Raw genomic sequence first — 16,374 nt, 5'->3', positions numbered from 1 at the left:
TTTACCCAAAGTTATTAAACTTACAAGTTTTGCCCATGAAAGTTTGTGGCTGACTGGCAGGTTGGCCCCTGTAGCTGTCTGCAAAGAGGGTAATGGACAGCCTCTCTGGAGACTTCAGTTTCTGATGCACTAGTTTCCAGCCCCTCACCCTAACCTTTACCCTCTGCAGAGGCTCTAAGATTTGAACTGGTGGTTGCTGCTTGGTTATGCTTTAAGAAAAGAAAGCAATTTGGCAATTGGGTGATAATTATATAACTCATTTAGTTTAGCTTGAAAAAAAATGTCTTAATAAAAGAAACCAAACAGGAGTATGTTTCGTATTTTTTTCAGGCTCCTTTTTGTCTTTTAAAATCTTGCATTAAAATGTTTTTCTGGATTTGTCAGGTGAATGTGGCTCATATTGAGTCTTAGGAGACAATTTTACTGAAAAATAAGACAGAAGCACTTGCTTATATTTCACCTTTTACAGTGTATGAGTTAACGCGTATATAAGGTGTGATAGGAAAACATTTCAGAATATTTGTGAAAGTAAAAATTCAAACCTTATCATTGGAGGATTTGATAAAAATTTATTTAATCAAACTCTGTTGTTCCAGCAAAATAAAATCAGTCAGAGGCAAGAAGAGTTTCTTGGATTAGTGAATAAAGTAAAGCTTTAACCTTCTTTAATTTTAACATTCAATGACCATTAACAGTATTTTCCCAGTATTTAAGTTTTTTTTTTTCAAATGAGGTTCCTGAAGAATGGATAACAAAATAATAAGGCACCAATGGATAGTAGAAACTGAGGTCACTGACTACTTATGACCAACACTGAAGAAGTTGCTCTGTTGCTCTATAGTTGACCACAGTCAGCGATTACAACTTTGGCACTCGTCTTGCCATTCGAGCTGCCTACTGCCTCTATTTTATTGACAACATCCATGCCCTCCACAACATTGCCAAACACCACGTGCTTCCCATCCAGCCTGAAAAAGAAAGAAACATAAACTGTTGATAAAGCCTTAATACAGCAGTAAATGAGGGTGTGGTCATACTGGCCAAACCAACGAGGCCCTTGGGTTGAAGCGTGCTTAAGCATGGTACAGTTTGCCAATGTGACCGCGTCCTGAGTCAGAGTGGAACTTACCAGGAGGTTTTAACTGTGCACAGGAAGAACTGGGATCCATTGGTGTTGGGCCCAGCATTAGCCATGGACAGTATGCCTGGACCTGTGTGCTTCAGCTGGAAGTTCTCATCAGCAAACTTTTCCCCATAGATGGATTTGCCTCCAGTTCCATCGCCCCGGGTAAAGTCTCCTCCCTGGAAAACAAAAAAAGCTTAGATGACTTGGCTTATGTTGCAACTAAATTAGTTCCTCTGAGATACCAACTAGTACCTGGCACATGAACTCCTTGATGACACGATGAAACATTGAACCTTTGTAGCCGAAACCTTTTTCTCCAGTGCAGAGAGCTCGGAAGTTCTCTGTGCAAAAAAAATAAAAAATCCAGTAATCAGGAGTTAAATGTTCATATTATCTGGATAAGGTACTTACAGAGTATCTCAAAGGGTTCATATCTGTGTCTAGGCCTGCATGTGGCACCTCATATCCCTTAAGGCAGTACAGAAAGTTGTGCGGCATGCTACAGAAACTATACATAATGCATTGTGTTACCCCAAGTTGGTAATGAGCAGTAAAGCAATGGGTCAAGATTTATTTCCTGTTTCTTGCTCTCTTCTCTTTCCTGACTGGAAGCAGCTGTAGCGCCTGCACTTGGCTCTGCAACTGGTTCTGCAGGTTTCTTAAATCCGGCCTCACCCACAGCCTCGCCCTATAGTCAGGTGAGAGTTTACGGCCCGACCAAACATGAACTTATTTGGGATGTGTGGAAAAAGCCCGGGCAGCAGTTGTGTGGTTTTTACACTGCATGTAGACAGCTAAAGAAGCCCCTTTCTCATTTTAAAAGTTCACCTACCTGCAGTCTTTGGGACCACGTCGGCCCGCAGCTGCAAAAACAAAGAAAGTTGGAAATCATTCACACTCATTTAAATGAGAGTTAATGTTAAACCTTGAAAAATAATGTAACAAATGTTCAGGTAAAAGTCAAAAGTTTATCCTACCTCCATTACAATCCTGCCTGCTGGGTTGCCACCAATAGTGATGTCAAAGAAAACTTTGGGTTTTGCCATGTCGATGAGTTTGATGTGAGATGGGTTTAAAGGTAAAACACAAATGAATCCCAGACAATGCCCCAGTCACACTCTCTTTTCTAGTCTTTATTCATATGGGGCTATGTACAGGAAGAGCAGAAGCTGCCAATAACCATTCACAGTCCAGGTTCTTTTCAAAGGCTCCAGAAAGGGCCAATAGAAAGAAGGTGGGAGGGGATCTGTGCGAGGGAGGACAAGCTGGCGAGAACACGCTGCAGGCGGAGTAATGAGTCGCCTGACAGGTTTCTGTGGTGCACATCAGCGCTGTGAATGAAGTCGTGTGCAGACGTGTTGAAGTCACCCACGCTAAGAATATTTGAAGGTTTCTGAGTGGGATATAGAAGTGAAGCAGTTCTTTTCTCTTATCCACAGAGTGAACTTTGACCCCTTGTCAGGAGTTACAGTGAGGAGTTTTCGGCTGGTGGTGCCTCAGACTGGAATCCTGATGCCCCTTTATGACTTTAAAAAGCAAAAAAAGACCAACAGCAAAATGTGTCTTGTGGTTCTTAATGCTGAAGCAACAGCATGCAGAAAAGCAGAAAGGATCCAATCTGTCCATGACTGGAGTGTCTGCATCTGATTGGCTGACATCTCTGGTTCAGTGATCAGGTGAACTAACGTAGACGAGGAGAACTCGCTGTTCATGCTGAAATCACAACAAACCCTTTCCTTGTATAGATTTGATACAGCTGACAACTCTTTTCAACTACACTAAGGTAAAATGATCTAAAACCTGATTTTGAACAGTACAAGACATCCTGCAATCCGGACACCTCATAATGAACTCTTGCTGTAAGGAGGGACTACAAAGTGCAAAGTAGAAACAAAGCAGAAACTCAAACATCCAGGAGCTTCAACTTTTATATGTGTTGCTGTTCTCTCAAAATAACTGAACCTGTACTCAAGTGGAATATTTTCTTTCCTCCTTGGACATCTGTTCATGTGAAAACACAGAGACAGACTTCGATCCCGTTTTAAAGCTGCTTCAAGGATTCAAAAACGCCCAGTGCTATTTTAAAGTATTGGCATATCACGTTACATAACTCCATTAGAGCTCTGAAAGCATAATCAGTCAATATTGAGGTGAACTAAAGCTGTTTTGGTGCCACTTGGTGGCTTAACACTGACATAGCACAAAACAGATTTGACTTTTTTCTGCCCTGTTTCTTCCTTCCCTGTTTTTTCCCTTTATCATTAAAATAAATTGTAAACCTTCTTCATTCAGGGAACCACCACCTTCTGTTTTTTTTGTGGATTTAACACTAAAAGTTGTGACAATAACAAAGCTTTGTTGGTGATAAATGATAAAAATCTTTAGCCAATCACTGACCTCTTGTGGTTAAATGTATCAACTACAGTAAGTTTAAGGAGCGCCTCATTGTTGAGGTGCTCAATGAGCCTGTATAGTGAGTAAATATGAAAAATTAAAGAAGGTTTTTTTGAAACTTGAATGAAAGGAAGAGCACAAAGTGAGCTGTCAAGTATTTTTATTTACACTCATCACCATCACTCACATCATTTATTTGGATTTTGTTAACAAAGTAGTTGAGTAAGGAAGAGACGGACAGGTACAAAATATAACAGGATAAATCTTACCATTGAAGACAAATATTTTAAGAGGGTTCTTCAGGTGTTTTCAACTACAACTATCAGATCGATCGACAGGTATGTGAAGGTGAAGGAAACACCTGACAGACACAGGCTGAGCTGGAGAGGCTTTGTCGCACTATTTCAGTTCCCCGCAGTCGGCAATGACAACCTTGGCTTTGGGAGTGCCGCTTTTTGTGCCCTGCTTATCCATCGCCTTGACAACATCAATGCCCTCCACCACGCTGCCAAACACCACATGCTTCCCGTTCAGCCTGCAGAGGAGAGCAGCTGATTAGTATGTGGGACGAACACCTGAAACATGGAAACTCCTGAATGCAGCTGTATTTGGGTCACACCAGAGCTCACCAGTCAGTGTTCGCTGTGCAGATGAAGAACTGGGACCCGTTGGTGTTTGGCCCAGCATTCGCCATGGAGAGTGTACCCAAGCCTGTGTGCTTCAGCTGGAAGTTCTCGTCAGCAAACTTCTCCCCGTAGATGGATTTTCCTCCAGTTCCGTTGTGGTTGGTAAAGTCTCCTCCCTGAAAGACAGGAGATTAAAACTTAAAGTTTGGGCTCAATTTTCTGAGGTTAAATATGAATCAGGGACACATGATAAAGTCCTTGCCTTCACTGTACCTGGCACATGAATTTAGGAATGAGGCGGTGAAAGGAGGAGCCTTTGTAGCCAAAACCTTTTTCTCCGGTGCAGAGAGCGCGGAAGTTCTCTGTCAAACAAAGACAACACAATACTTTAGCTAATTTCCCTTAGAGGTAAAGCTTATATTAAGGGATAGCTCAGGCTAACAGTCAACCTAAAACATGCTGCTAAAGGCTTACGCTGAGGTAAGATTACATGTTATAATTATGATTAAATCCTTATCTTGCAGGGTTTCTGGGAATTTCGGCCCTGGAAATCTTCCAATCTTCCCAAAATCTTAACAGAATCTCAGGCATGTTTAAAAACATATTTGGCCTCTTGTAGACTTTTACTGTTTTATTTTCTTGGTGCCCCTTGGTCTTTATTTGTTTCAGTTTTTTTTCTTGTGTTGTTTTTTTTTGTGATATTTGTGATTTTAAATTGTATTTCTGTGTATTTGTAGTTGTTTTGTGCTTCTTTGAGATGGGTTGCCTTCTACTAAAGTTTTATAACATCTTGATGTGTTATTTTCAATTTCTTAGGTTGATTTATGCCCTTCGAATAAACCTTGGGTGGAAGTCCTTTCCAGAGGTCCAGGAACTTTTTAAGCCAGAACAGCACTCAATGTCTGTCCTCTTCATGTTTTAGACAACAGGAGAGAGACAATCTGACATCTTGCCTCACTGACACTCTTCTTCATGTTTAATTATTAACACTGCCATGCTCTTTGCAAAATAAGACAACCCCAGGACCCCATGACTCATTAAGCCTCTTAAACCGGTCCCAAAGGTCTGTTTAGTTCTGGTAATCAATACTCCTCTTCTGAGAATGAATTTCTCGATTATAATTGGTTGGTCTCTCCTGAGACTTCTCTTAAGGATATAATGGAGAAATTCTGGTGTGAGTAAGACTGACTTTTCTTTTTATGAAGCTCTGTGTTAAATGACAGCTTCTTATTATGTAATACAAATTGTATTTTTACACCTAATGTTTCCTGCCTTGTGTGTAAATTTGATAAAACAAGAAGAAAAGACTAAAAGCAAGATAAGAAGACATTTTTTGTCCAACTTTAGCGATCTATTGGACACACAAAAGGCCTCACATTAATGCATTTACCTTGACTTCACAAGATATGACAACAAACATGATGTTTTACATACTGCTTTCAGAAAGAAAGCATATAGGCCATTTATTCTGGAGCAAGAATCAGGTCAAATGACTAACAATGGCTAAGTGGGACAGGGTCCTGCTCCATCAGTGATGCAGGTTTTATTCAGGGAGTTGAATTAAGTTGCAGAACAGAGAAGCCAACATGCAGCGCTCCTAAACATCACATATCTTTTTTTATAATAAGAGCTGGTCTACCATAGAAAACAGAACTTAATGGGGCTGGAAGTTGGACATGTTGTGTTCAGCATTGAATAAATAAAATATGCATCTCATTTTCTTTGGAGATACCAATTTATAAAAAGAATATGTTTTAAACATACCTTTTAACTTGAACTGAGCAGTGTAATTAAAAGATGGTGATTATTATAAAACAGAGCTGTTTTTTTTTCCTCTTTTCCATCATTGTGGAGCTAACTTGTGTGTCTTTTTGTGTAACGGAGAGCACTGACATTCAGGTTCTTTTGATGAATGATTTCACACCCTGCTGCACCCACAGCCTCGACCCACATTCAGAGTAACCTCTCAGCTGAGGATTAATGAGGAGGCAGAATTTTCCTAACAAAACATGAATATGATGTGGAGAAAGCAAAAGCTTTCTTACCTGCAGTCTTTGGCACCACATCAGCTCGCAACTGCAAATAAAATACAGTTAAGTCCACTTAAAACTTTAGAGGATGGACGGAAATACATGAAAACCTCAAACTCAACAACAGTAGCAACATACTTCAACAGCTGTCATGAAATAAAAGCACATATACATAACTACAATGTAACTAAAAGTTGTTGTGAAATAAATGTATTGGCATTATTGAGTGATGTTGAAATCTATTTTTAAAAGTAAGGCCTAGCAGCATACTCAAATGCCAATTTTGGTGCAGCATTAAGTTAAAAACCCATCTGAAATGATCTTAATCAGCCTAAATAGCATTATAAATAAATAAATCCCCCCATTTCAGATGCTGCAAACTATGATATCTGCTTCAAATTAGTAAATTGATCTTTTAACTTGCAGTTAATTCATGGATATTGTTTTCTGGTTGAGTTCAGAGGAAAGGAAACATCAGATAAAACGCATCTGAGCTGATTTACAGCCTCATTATAAATGACTGCAGCTCCATGTATCCTGCTGCTGCTGCTGCTGCTGCTGATGGGCGTTTCCATCTCAGCATGATCCCTCTGGAGGATTTCTCTATGATGTAATTGCTACTATCTGTTCTTATGTAATTAATCCTATTATATCAAGGTATAGAATTAAATAAATGCATGACAAAGGCGACCAAAATGGAGCCTGGGAGCTTCAGGAGCGAAGTAGACGCACTGTAACATGTCTATCAGAGCTGGAGTGTTATCCCGCACAGTAAGGTGTAAAAGGCGGGTTAGTGATAATTTAAATGCATTTAACTAATACTAAGAAACAAGAAATAAAGTGTATATATTCCGTTTTCTTACCTCCATAATAATCCTACCCGCGTTAGCGCCATCAATAGTGATATCAAAGAAAACTTTGGGGTTTCCCATGTTTCTGAGGATTTGTGTGAGCTTATTTTATCAGAAAAACGCTCCAGTGTCTCCCTGACAGCGCGCTGATTTACTCAGTCTATTTCAGTCCGTGTATATGTGACATTTTGTACCGGTGATGTCATGACTGCAGGGAACCAATCATAGACGAGGATGTCCTGAGTGGCTTCAGGGCGGGCCAATTGAAATGAAGATAGGCGGGGTTTGACTTGACAAGCGGACGGTTGCTGAGCTGGCTCCATGGCAACCCAGCGGGGCGGAGACAGGAGGTAACAGTCGTAAAATCAGCAGAGTAAACTTCTCTGATGGAGGTGGCCTTCACATACAAGAAATGAAGAACAAAGAGAGGTTGTGTAGATATAAAGTTTTTTTTGTTATTTTATTTTATTATTATTATTATTTTTTAATTGTGAATATGCGTGAAATAAAAGTGCTCTATATTTATTCGTTTTCAGGCTTCAGAAAAGTCTACCACAGCAGCTGATGGATGCATAGTTTAGAGAAGAGGGTATACTGTATTGAGCCTTTTGTTAGTCTTCATTCTGTCCCTCTTGTGGCTCCTAAGTATCTTTAGATTTACATCTCTAATAAAAATCCTTATTTTTCTCTCAGAAAACATAGTGTTTTGACCATAAAACACAGAGTTGGGGATTTCTGACATATAAGTATTGTATTGTGATACTAGCTAGCCTGGTGTCCTGGTAAAGTTGTTGCTGGAGCATCCAGGGGTTTCGACTATCTTTTGGAAGAGAGGACTAGGTTTGTGGCTGGTTTACAACCTTAACACAAGCTGTGCTCTGTCCATGCTGTTCAGCGATGATCCAGCGTTTGGCTCAAAGGGATCCATCAAAGTCTGTTTCCCCCCTGACAAATGAAGCAATCTCAAGTCTTGTTCCTTTTCGTGTCTAAAATAATTTCTCCACACATAAAAACATGTTTGTTCTAAAAAGCAGAGAAAAAGTCTTTGTCAAGTAAAGTGATTTTAATTTTGATTTTATGATTCAAGGCGGGACAAGGTAACTGTAGGTACAATGATGGTTATGATTAAAAAATAAATAAAAAATAATGTCAATTACAATGTGTTACAAAATATGTAGAATAGTTAACATATTTAAAAAAGACATTTCTTTTCTCTTGAGCAAATTTGCAGTTAAATAGTCCATATGTCCAAATATAACCTTACTGTGCTGCTCAGTCTGAATTTTTTAAACATTTTTGTTTCTTTTAGGCAAATGTTAAACGACATGTCCCAAAATTCTTTATAGAAAACACGGTCAGCTTCAAAAAGTGGTATTAAGAATAATTCCCTCTTTTCACCGTGTTCGTCTGTTTGCTGTTTGAAGATAGCTTCATAATCTAACATACAGAATGTTTACAGCGCCAACAATGATCCATTATCCAACTAATAACATTAAAATTACCATGGTTAACGAGTCATTTGATACACACACGTTCTCTAATGAAAACAGCTGATTATACAGTACATAAACCCGCGTCATGATGGGTTATACATGTTAAACAATCAGAAAAACAAACTTTCAAATGGCAGAAAAAGCCACCACACAGATCTGTACTCATTTACAGTTTGCTGGAAAATCCCCCAAAGGAAAGGAGGAGGAGGAGAATCACAGAGAGGGAGATTAGATAGTTCACAGTGCTGAAGGATGTCAGAGTTACAATGTAATAAAATCTACAGGCTGGGCTTTTATTTTAAAAGGTCACATTTGAATCCTTACTTTATCAGAATAAAAAATGAACCTTAGAGATATTTTTCATTCTCTTATTGTCCAAAATGTCCATGAAGAATCAAACAGACATTCGATACCTCGTGGCTAAAGAGCAGAGTGTGGCTGTTTTGTGCCCACCATGGACAATAAGAGAATTAAAGAACTCTTAAACTTTGACAAAGTGGTTTCCAAACTTGGAGGCTACATCAAGGTAAGAGGATGTTTTAATAACAGCAGGTAGAAGTTTTACTCACAGTAAATGTTGACAGAAGAAGAATAAACCAACGGGCCTCTTCCAACCCCTTAGCTTCAACCTCAGACACATCGAGGCCAAAGGCCGCTGCTCCATTACAAACCATCGTGACAGCTCAAGGCTGATGCTTTATGTATGGCTGTATTGGTCAGACTGGACATGAACCACAAGTTATTCTCAGCCTGTCAGATGATCCAGAGCTTGCACATGCAATAGAGGGAAATCCAAAAGGTTAAACATTTTTGTTAAGTAAATTCATGACTCTGAAAAGTGAACACAGTGTCCATGATGTAAAGTTTTGGTGCAGTAAATTGTAGCAGTCATGTTTATATGCAAAATGTTTTACCCACAATGCCTTTTGTGCTTTTTGACTGACAGAGCATGTCCCTGAACAAAGGTGTTTGGGCGCTCTGTTCTTTTTGATTTGAAGTACAGTAAAGTATTTCCACAGGAAGGCCACAGGAAGTGAAATCCTAAGGACACAAAGGTCCTCTTGGTTTGACACCTTGGGAAGTTTTATAAATATATAAATAAGGCAGTGATAATAACCACAAAAACCTATAAATAAAGATATTCTTTTGTACAGAAAGGAAAGTGAAATCAATGGACACGTGAAGCTTCTCCGTGCTTTAGGATAGTCTTTGTTAGGTTAAAAACTTGGTTGACTACAGACACATTTAAGCTGCTGAATTGAGAATCTGAACCATCCTGATGATGCTGTTCTTCAAAAAATGAACCTTTTAAGATTAATCAGTCCTAGTCAGAGTTTGAAATTGTGCTTAAGAGTCTGACTTTGATCCAAGAATGCAGACTTTTTATCTGGATATTCTGAAATTAAAGTCAGAATTCTTGATTTTTTTTCTTCTGAGAAATCTAAAATGAAATTAAAGATTTTTTTTCAGAGAATTGTAAAATTAAATTGGAATTTCACTTCTCTCTGGGAATTGTGTAATTCTGACTTTTTTTCTGTATATTCTGAGATTACAGACAAAATTTTGGACTATTATCTCAGAATTTCCATTAAGGAATCTGATTTTTTTACTTCAGCTGGCCTAACCTCCAAAACGTCATTTTTTTGCGGCCCTGATGATTTTATGCAGAGTCCAAACTACCCTTCGTGTAAATATATAAAACTGTCACTTTCCATGTTAATATATCCTAAAGAATCACATCTCTGCTTTATACTAACAAGCCCTAACATTTGGAGAGGTTGTGGATCAGTGGTTGAGGGTTTGATCCCAGCACCTGCAGTCACATTCCCAAATTTGTTCCATTGTTGTTCTTCCATGTGTCAATGTGAATGAATGAGATTAGCTAACACTGAGAGTCTGTTACTGCAGCAGTCTCTGCAGTCAGTGTATGAATAAGACTAGCAGTGTAAAGAGCTTTGAGAAGATGAAGATTAAATAATGTTTTTTAGGGAGATGTTTGAACAGACGTAGAGATGACAGTAGAAGTTTAGGAACCACTGTGTCACTTATTCTGTTCTTTCTTCATGAAGCCAGCCTCTGTTATCTCCTCTTTAACAAACTAAAAGTAGAAATGAAGTCCTGTGTTCGGATCCTTCAGCCTGTGCTTTGTGCTATAGTCAAAGATGCTGGTCTGCAGAGTCAGTGCTGCATTCAGGTCAGTTCTTCATCATAGTCAGAGTTCACGTTTCTCCTGCTCCTCTAATCTGCACTGAAACCATGTCCAGGTACAGCAGGGGGACAGAGATACACACTCAGGAATTATGCACCCTCCCTCACACACACGTTCATTCACTCACACACACTCAGACGTACTGCCTTCGAGTGATGGGGGCGGGGCTACAGCAGATGGAGTCAGACGTGAAGATGACCGGAGCGGCGAATGAAGGTGGTCAGTTGTTCTCGAACAGAGAGAGAAGGTCGTCGCTGCTGTTGTTGGGGAGGTCAGGCGGGCCGAGGTACGACAGCAGCTCGTCAGGGTTGGTCAGCTCAGGGAGGAGCTGGACAGACGGAGAGAAAGATAGTCTTAAAAAAGTTGATCTAAATCAATGGTTTATTCTTGACATTTATCACCGTAAAGTGAGAGAAGGAGAGCAGAGGATCTGCTTTTATCAAACCTGTCAGAGAGTTAGTGAGGGAGGGACCAAAACTACAGGAGCCTGCAGGGTCTAAGTCAGATGGTGATTTCATTTCCACAGCTCCATGCTCTGCGTTGGTTCTTCCAAAAACTTTGGCATGTTTAAGGATTGGGCTTTCAGTACTCAAGGTTTCTGAAACTTCTAGAAGTTTTAGGCAACAAGTGCCGAAGAGGATCAAGGCCTCTGGACAGAGTTATTCTGGGTTTACACTTTTTTTGCAAGTTTCTGACTTTTATTTTGAAATTTCTTAAAAGACTATTATGATTATTGGGTTTAATCCTTGCCAATTTTACAGCAACTATAATTTTTTACTTGTTTTTTTTTTTTAAATATTCTGATTCTTACTGATTTTATTGATAAAGTTTGTATTTATTTATTATTTATCTGTGCTTTCTATTACTACTCTGATATTCTTTATTTATTGTGTTAAAGGGAAACTGTAACGACTGAGTTTCCTCAGGGATAAATACAGTATTTATGATTCTGATTGTTGTGCTCTGACACATCTTTGTAACAATATTTCATCTTACATGGAGTTCATGTTTTATTGTCAGGTGCATGAATGACAACAGAAATACTTTCTGCACTTTTTACAGACTCAGAGCTGCAGGAAGTTTTTGGTCTCATAACAAAATATGATCGTTATGTTTCCACTCACATCTAGTGCGTGATCAGCTCCCTCTCCTCCAGCAGCTCCTGTGCCTCCCAGACCAAAGGAACCTTCATTCTGCAGCCGGGGATTCTGGGAGTTTGAGTTCCGTTGCTGCAACGGGCTGCCAGTGTCAGTAAGATTCTGGTTCCCGTGGACCCCTGTTGAGTGCTGCTGGAGGATGTTATGGGAGTGTTCGATTCTTCCAGGGTGAGATGTCTGATGGAGACAGAAAAGAAAACATTTATTAAACTGAAATCAACATTTCATTCACAGAGGGTTTACACTCAGCCTGAGGACAAAATGACGTGTTTCTAAAGAGGTTGAACACCAGGAGTGTGTGGCACTTTCTGCAAAAACCTCCAGCAGACAGCGAGCAGCTGCTGCAGACAGAATGTGCGTAGTTAAACTCCAGTATTCAGAGTCAGCGCTGTCTGCTTCAGGTTCAGTCAAAGGCCCTTATCTCAGCTCACAGGACATAAGGAAGAGACAGTCAGGAGTCTCTTCATATTCAATGTGCCTCTAAACCTGCCCTAACATGACCTAGAGGAGCTGCAGCTGAGAAACATGCACAAAGAAACACAGATAAAAGCATCATGTCGATTTTTAAAGTCAAAGTTGAATATTTCCTCTAAGAGAAAGTGGAGTCAGAGAGGAGTGAGGCTTGGCAAACACAAAGTTTTCAGAGCTGAACAGTGTGTTCCTGTGGCTGAGTCATTTTCTGGCACCTGACTGAGCTAACCATCACATCTCACTCTGAACAAGATTCTATTTGCAGTTGAAGCTGACCAGAGTCGACAATTGATCTGATTTAAGAGGCTCAGAGAGTTTCTTGCTCCGTCGGGAGACCTGCAGCCTGCTTGACTATCTGTCCTGAAACAGAGCGGACAGGGAGGTGTTCTCATGAACATGGGAGCTGATAGCTCTGCAGGACAAACCCTGACACCACAGCACAGGCTGATGCATGAATAATACATGACAACAAATTAACATGCCAGGTATGGTAAACACAAATACAGGTATCTGCAAAGATTTCAGCAAAATGACACCAGAAGTTTTAGAATCATGAGCTTTCAGACAAGCTCTTAGTCCGACAAATCGCACAAACAGAAAAGGCTAAGCCGTAAAAAAAGAAGTTAAGTTCAGGGACTAAATTAGCAGATGAGACTCCCACCTATTCCTCAAAGAGGCATAATTCTAAGCCTTAAAGAGGGGGCACTGTGCTTTTTTTCTTGGTCTTTATTCTGTCCTTTTAGGACCCCTACTGTGTAGTATGTGGTGTTTAAGAAAACCTCAATTTTCTGTCTAAAGACTTCCTTTCAGCTGCTGTCGCCCTGAGGCACCCCTGCTCCACTATCACTCTTCTCTCTGATTTGCCAGCCCCCTGGAGGCCAATCCAGGGTGGAGCTATGGACAAGCCTTGGTGTTTGAGGCCCACCCCTTCAATGTGAAGACCCTGTGCAGATCTCGCTATTCTTCACAAAAGAGTGTTTTGATCAGTTTACAGACAGAATCAGGGATTTCTACAACATGAATATGTAGAGGTTTGAAATTCCGCACACTTTAAGTCTGAACATTCAAGATTATTACTTCAATTCCATGTTTAACATACAGGAAGTAGAAAACCCTCTCTTGAAACTCTGATATACTGATGGTGTTTGTGCACAACAGGAGAGATCTAAATCTAACTGGAGTTATTCTTCAGGTTTATGAACAGTGATTACATCTCAGGGAGTTTTTTGTGCATCGCATTCAGGTGCTGTGAGCCACAGTTTGATTACATAACAGATCCTTTTCTCTCTCTGTTATTAAATGTGAAGTCTATTAATATCCCTGCTGTCAATGAGGCTTAAACAACCAACGGGGAAGTGATAGGAGTGAACAGGACAGAAGAGACAGAGATGCTCCTCTTCAGGGGCTGCAGGCTACACAACCCACAGGACAGGACAGGACCTGTGTGTTTATTCAAGAATGGATTACACTGATGAGGGGGCACAGGGTCTAACCTGCTCAGACTGATAGGGGAGCGGAGGAGGAGGTGGTCCAGACGACGTGTACTCTCCCAGAGTTGGGGTGCCGGGAGTGTTGGGGAAGTCTGTGAATCCTGTTTGGCTGGAGAATCCCTGACTCCCTACAAGACAAAATTCAGAAATAAAACAGGTCAGTGAAGAGTCTCAGGATATGGAACAGAGGCAGAGCATCATGGGAGAAAAAGTGCTCCCAGCTGTGGAGGAGAGGAGGACACGCGAAGCAGAGCAGCGGGTTAAAATATCCTTCTGGGTCACTTCACATCAGGGAGAAAGGACCGAGTGACCGATGTGCAGAGAGCCTCTGTATATACATTATGTCTATACATAGATCACACAGCTGAAGATATTAACTACAGAATAACAAAGACCTTTTATGCCTTAAGGTGCTTTTCCACTGCAGGAACTAGGGTCTAAATTTAGTTCTGTGGTAACTGATCAACCCCTACTTTGAGAGGCAGGGCCTGCAAGCTGAAGGTTTCTGATTGGTGGAACACTTACAGTGTTTTTATTTCCCCTTCCTTCCGTCCACAACAAGATGACCCCCAGCTGTGACTGACTTGTGTTACAGTGTAAAGAGTGGCCCTATAAACTGGACACCTTCAGCTGAACATGTCAGCAAATATTCAGTTTACAATGAAACACAGTGGAAAACCTTGGGAATGCAGCCAAGTTTAGTTTTTGATTCAAATGTCAGAATGCCGTCATCAGAACTTAATGATGATCCAAAGACACAGGCTGATTCTCCTTCATGGTAACAGGCTAACTCTAGTGTCACATGTTGAGACATCAGCCCGTCTGTCTCCTTCTATGGTGTCATTTTTGTTGAATTCTTGCTGCCCTCTACTGGTCTGGTTGTGTAGTGCGATGGCTTTTATTTCCTCTCCTTATTTCACTGGACTGACTTTTCATTACCATCACTAGATTTCAAGCCTTGGTCAAAACGTAGACAAACAATGAACCATGTAGTTCCTGGTAAAAAGAGCACCCTTGAACCAAAACCTGAACCCCAAACCAAAATGTTTTGTTTGTGTTGAAAGATAAACCATATGTTAAATTATTTCACTCTGATCAAGTTTTATTTGATATTTGTACGGTATGTGGCTTTTCTCATCCACCACAGAGTAAATATTGAATTATGGCTTAATTTTGTAGAACTGGTGCTGGAGGTCACAACAGTGTAAGAGGGTATTTCTCAAAAAAAGGAAAAAGAAAAACCGACCCAGGTGAGAAAGGAAACCTAAGGTTAAGGTCAAATATTTAGAGATAAAAATTGAAAGTTTTCCTTTTTTTCCCACAAATATTTCTGTTCAAGTCTCCTCATCCATGAAAGTCAAAAAAGATAAAAATAAAAATCTGAAGAAGAACTGAGATGAGAAAAAGGTCCCTGCATGAGACCAGATTTATATGACAAGTTGGAGGTGTTTGTAGGGGTTTATTCCATCCTGGTCTACCTGGTCTGTTGTAGTCTGGTGTGTTCCTGCCTCCTGGGGTCAGACTCTGGTAGGGAGACGACGCCGGGCCCAGAGCAGCGATCATCTCCATCACGTTGGGTAGAACCATGTGACTCGGGCTGACCGTCCTGCAGCGCTTCAGCACCGGACCATCGGGCTCCTCCTTTATGTGCAGATCTGGTTTGACCGGTACCGGTCTCCAGCCACACACCGGGTCTATGGTGATCTCCTCGTAGTCCGAACTGAAGAGGAAACACAAAGATGAGTCTCTGGATGTCAGGTTGGAAACAAACGTCATCAAATTCTGGTCTTAGACTCACTTCTGGATGTAGACGAGGATCCCGAGCATGTACTGGTCCACCTCCAGCCCTTCCAGCAGAGCGGTTTTACTGTGAGAGGAACAGAATCAGGTTAAACTTCATGCATCTGATCCTATAAGGCAAGCTTTCTGCTGGACTTACTTGCACACAGGACACCTCCAGGTCCCTCTTTCACAGTTCAGCTGCAGGTACGATTCCAGGTCAAAACACTGTAAACCAAAGACATCAGACTGGCTTGATCTAGAATACTTGTAGACCTTGGACCTGCAGCTTTACTCACGCAAAGGACAGTACCTGTATGTGTCTGCAGTCATGTCCTCGAGCTGGCAGCTGAATTCGTCTGAAGGTTATTGGACATTTTAGAGAAACTTTGATCGCCGTCTGCTCCACGCCGTCCTCTCCGTTTAAACCAGGGGTCCCAGGGATCGTGCCGCTGCTGAAATTTCTTTTTACTGAGGAAACAAAGACAAAGGATGATGACTCTGCAGCAGCCTGAAGGATCTATTTGTAGTTCAACACACTTTGACACCCGTCAGATCTAAAGCTAGGTCTTAGATAAACTGTTAGGAATTAATTGTTGGGTTAAACTCACTCTTGGTGATGCAGTGCTCGGCTGGCAAGAGTCGCTTCTTCATCAGACCCTGCAGCACCGACCTGACAGACGGTCGGTGGACCAGCTGTAACACAAACAGGTGGGACTACGGAGAGAGAGGAGGGACAACATGTGAG

At 40.8% G+C, this 16,374-nt stretch overlaps 3 protein-coding genes across 7 annotated transcripts in view; all 3 read right to left on the bottom strand.

Moving 5' to 3' along the window:
* Positions 1-835: 835 nt before the first annotated feature.
* Positions 836-2,266, bottom strand: LOC141805265 (peptidyl-prolyl cis-trans isomerase-like). The gene is made up of 5 exons (XM_074690205.1): positions 2,104-2,266; positions 1,959-1,989; positions 1,379-1,467; positions 1,130-1,302; positions 836-968 (listed from the first exon to the last, which is right to left on the bottom strand). Exons 1-5 carry the CDS (start codon positions 2,170-2,172, stop codon positions 836-838), a joined length of 495 nt encoding a protein of 164 aa, XP_074546306.1. The 5' UTR covers positions 2,173-2,266.
* Positions 2,267-3,663: 1,397 nt separating this feature from the next.
* On the bottom strand, positions 3,664-7,223 carry LOC141805714 (peptidyl-prolyl cis-trans isomerase-like). Its single transcript, XM_074690893.1, has 5 exons — positions 7,040-7,223; positions 6,192-6,222; positions 4,420-4,508; positions 4,150-4,322; positions 3,664-4,055 (listed from the first exon to the last, which is right to left on the bottom strand). The coding sequence occupies exons 1-5, from the start codon at positions 7,106-7,108 to the stop codon at positions 3,920-3,922; spliced, it is 498 nt and encodes a 165-aa protein (XP_074546994.1). The 5' UTR covers positions 7,109-7,223; the 3' UTR covers positions 3,664-3,919.
* An 846-nt stretch (positions 7,224-8,069) lies between these two features.
* zmiz2 (zinc finger, MIZ-type containing 2) overlaps positions 8,070-16,374 on the bottom strand; it is a 33,494-nt gene continuing 25,189 nt past the window's right edge. For 3 of the 5 annotated variants that reach the window (XM_074690237.1, XM_074690238.1, XM_074690236.1), the window contains 8 exons: positions 16,238-16,343; positions 15,940-16,097; positions 15,787-15,854; positions 15,646-15,714; positions 15,326-15,567; positions 13,851-13,975; positions 11,854-12,063; positions 8,071-11,057 (listed from right to left, as the gene is read on the bottom strand). In XM_074690237.1, coding sequence (XP_074546338.1) covers positions 10,950-11,057; positions 11,854-12,063; positions 13,851-13,975; positions 15,326-15,567; positions 15,646-15,714; positions 15,787-15,854; positions 15,940-16,097; positions 16,238-16,343 — 1,086 coding nt within the window. In that variant the 3' untranslated portion in view covers positions 8,071-10,949. Of the gene's footprint in view, positions 11,058-11,853; positions 12,064-13,850; positions 13,976-15,325; positions 15,568-15,645; positions 15,715-15,786; positions 15,855-15,939; positions 16,098-16,237; positions 16,344-16,374 lie in introns of all 5 variants that reach the window. The other 2 variants (XM_074690241.1, XM_074690239.1) reach the window with 1 other exon arrangement.

Source organism: Halichoeres trimaculatus, unplaced genomic scaffold (assembly GCF_033239565.1).
Source record: "Halichoeres trimaculatus isolate MK-OKI-2021-1 unplaced genomic scaffold, fHalTri1.1 fHalTri1_scaffold_16, whole genome shotgun sequence".
Classification (NCBI taxonomy): Eukaryota; Metazoa; Chordata; class Actinopteri; order Labriformes; family Labridae; genus Halichoeres; species Halichoeres trimaculatus.
This window is presented reverse-complemented; position numbering and strand designations above follow the sequence as displayed.

Excerpts from the sequence above, each read along its gene's own strand:
- LOC141805714 (XM_074690893.1), bottom strand. The coding sequence starts at position 7,108 with ATGGGAAACCCCAAAGTTTTCTTTGATATCACTATTGATGGCGCTAAC. Across the intron at positions 4,509-6,191 it reads TGTGGTGCCAAAGACTGCAG|AGAACTTCCGCGCTCTCTGC; the intron begins GTAAGAAAGCTT and ends TTTGTTTGACAG. Across the intron at positions 4,056-4,149 it reads TGCACAGCGAACACTGACTG|GCTGAACGGGAAGCATGTGG; the intron begins GTGAGCTCTGGT and ends TCTCCTCTGCAG.
- LOC141805265 (XM_074690205.1), bottom strand. The coding sequence starts at position 2,172 with ATGGCAAAACCCAAAGTTTTCTTTGACATCACTATTGGTGGCAACCCA. Across the intron at positions 1,990-2,103 it reads CAGGCAGGATTGTAATGGAG|CTGCGGGCCGACGTGGTCCC; the intron begins GTAGGATAAACT and ends TTGTTTTTGCAG. Across the intron at positions 1,468-1,958 it reads CGTGGTCCCAAAGACTGCAG|AGAACTTCCGAGCTCTCTGC; the intron begins GTAGGTGAACTT and ends TTTTTTGCACAG.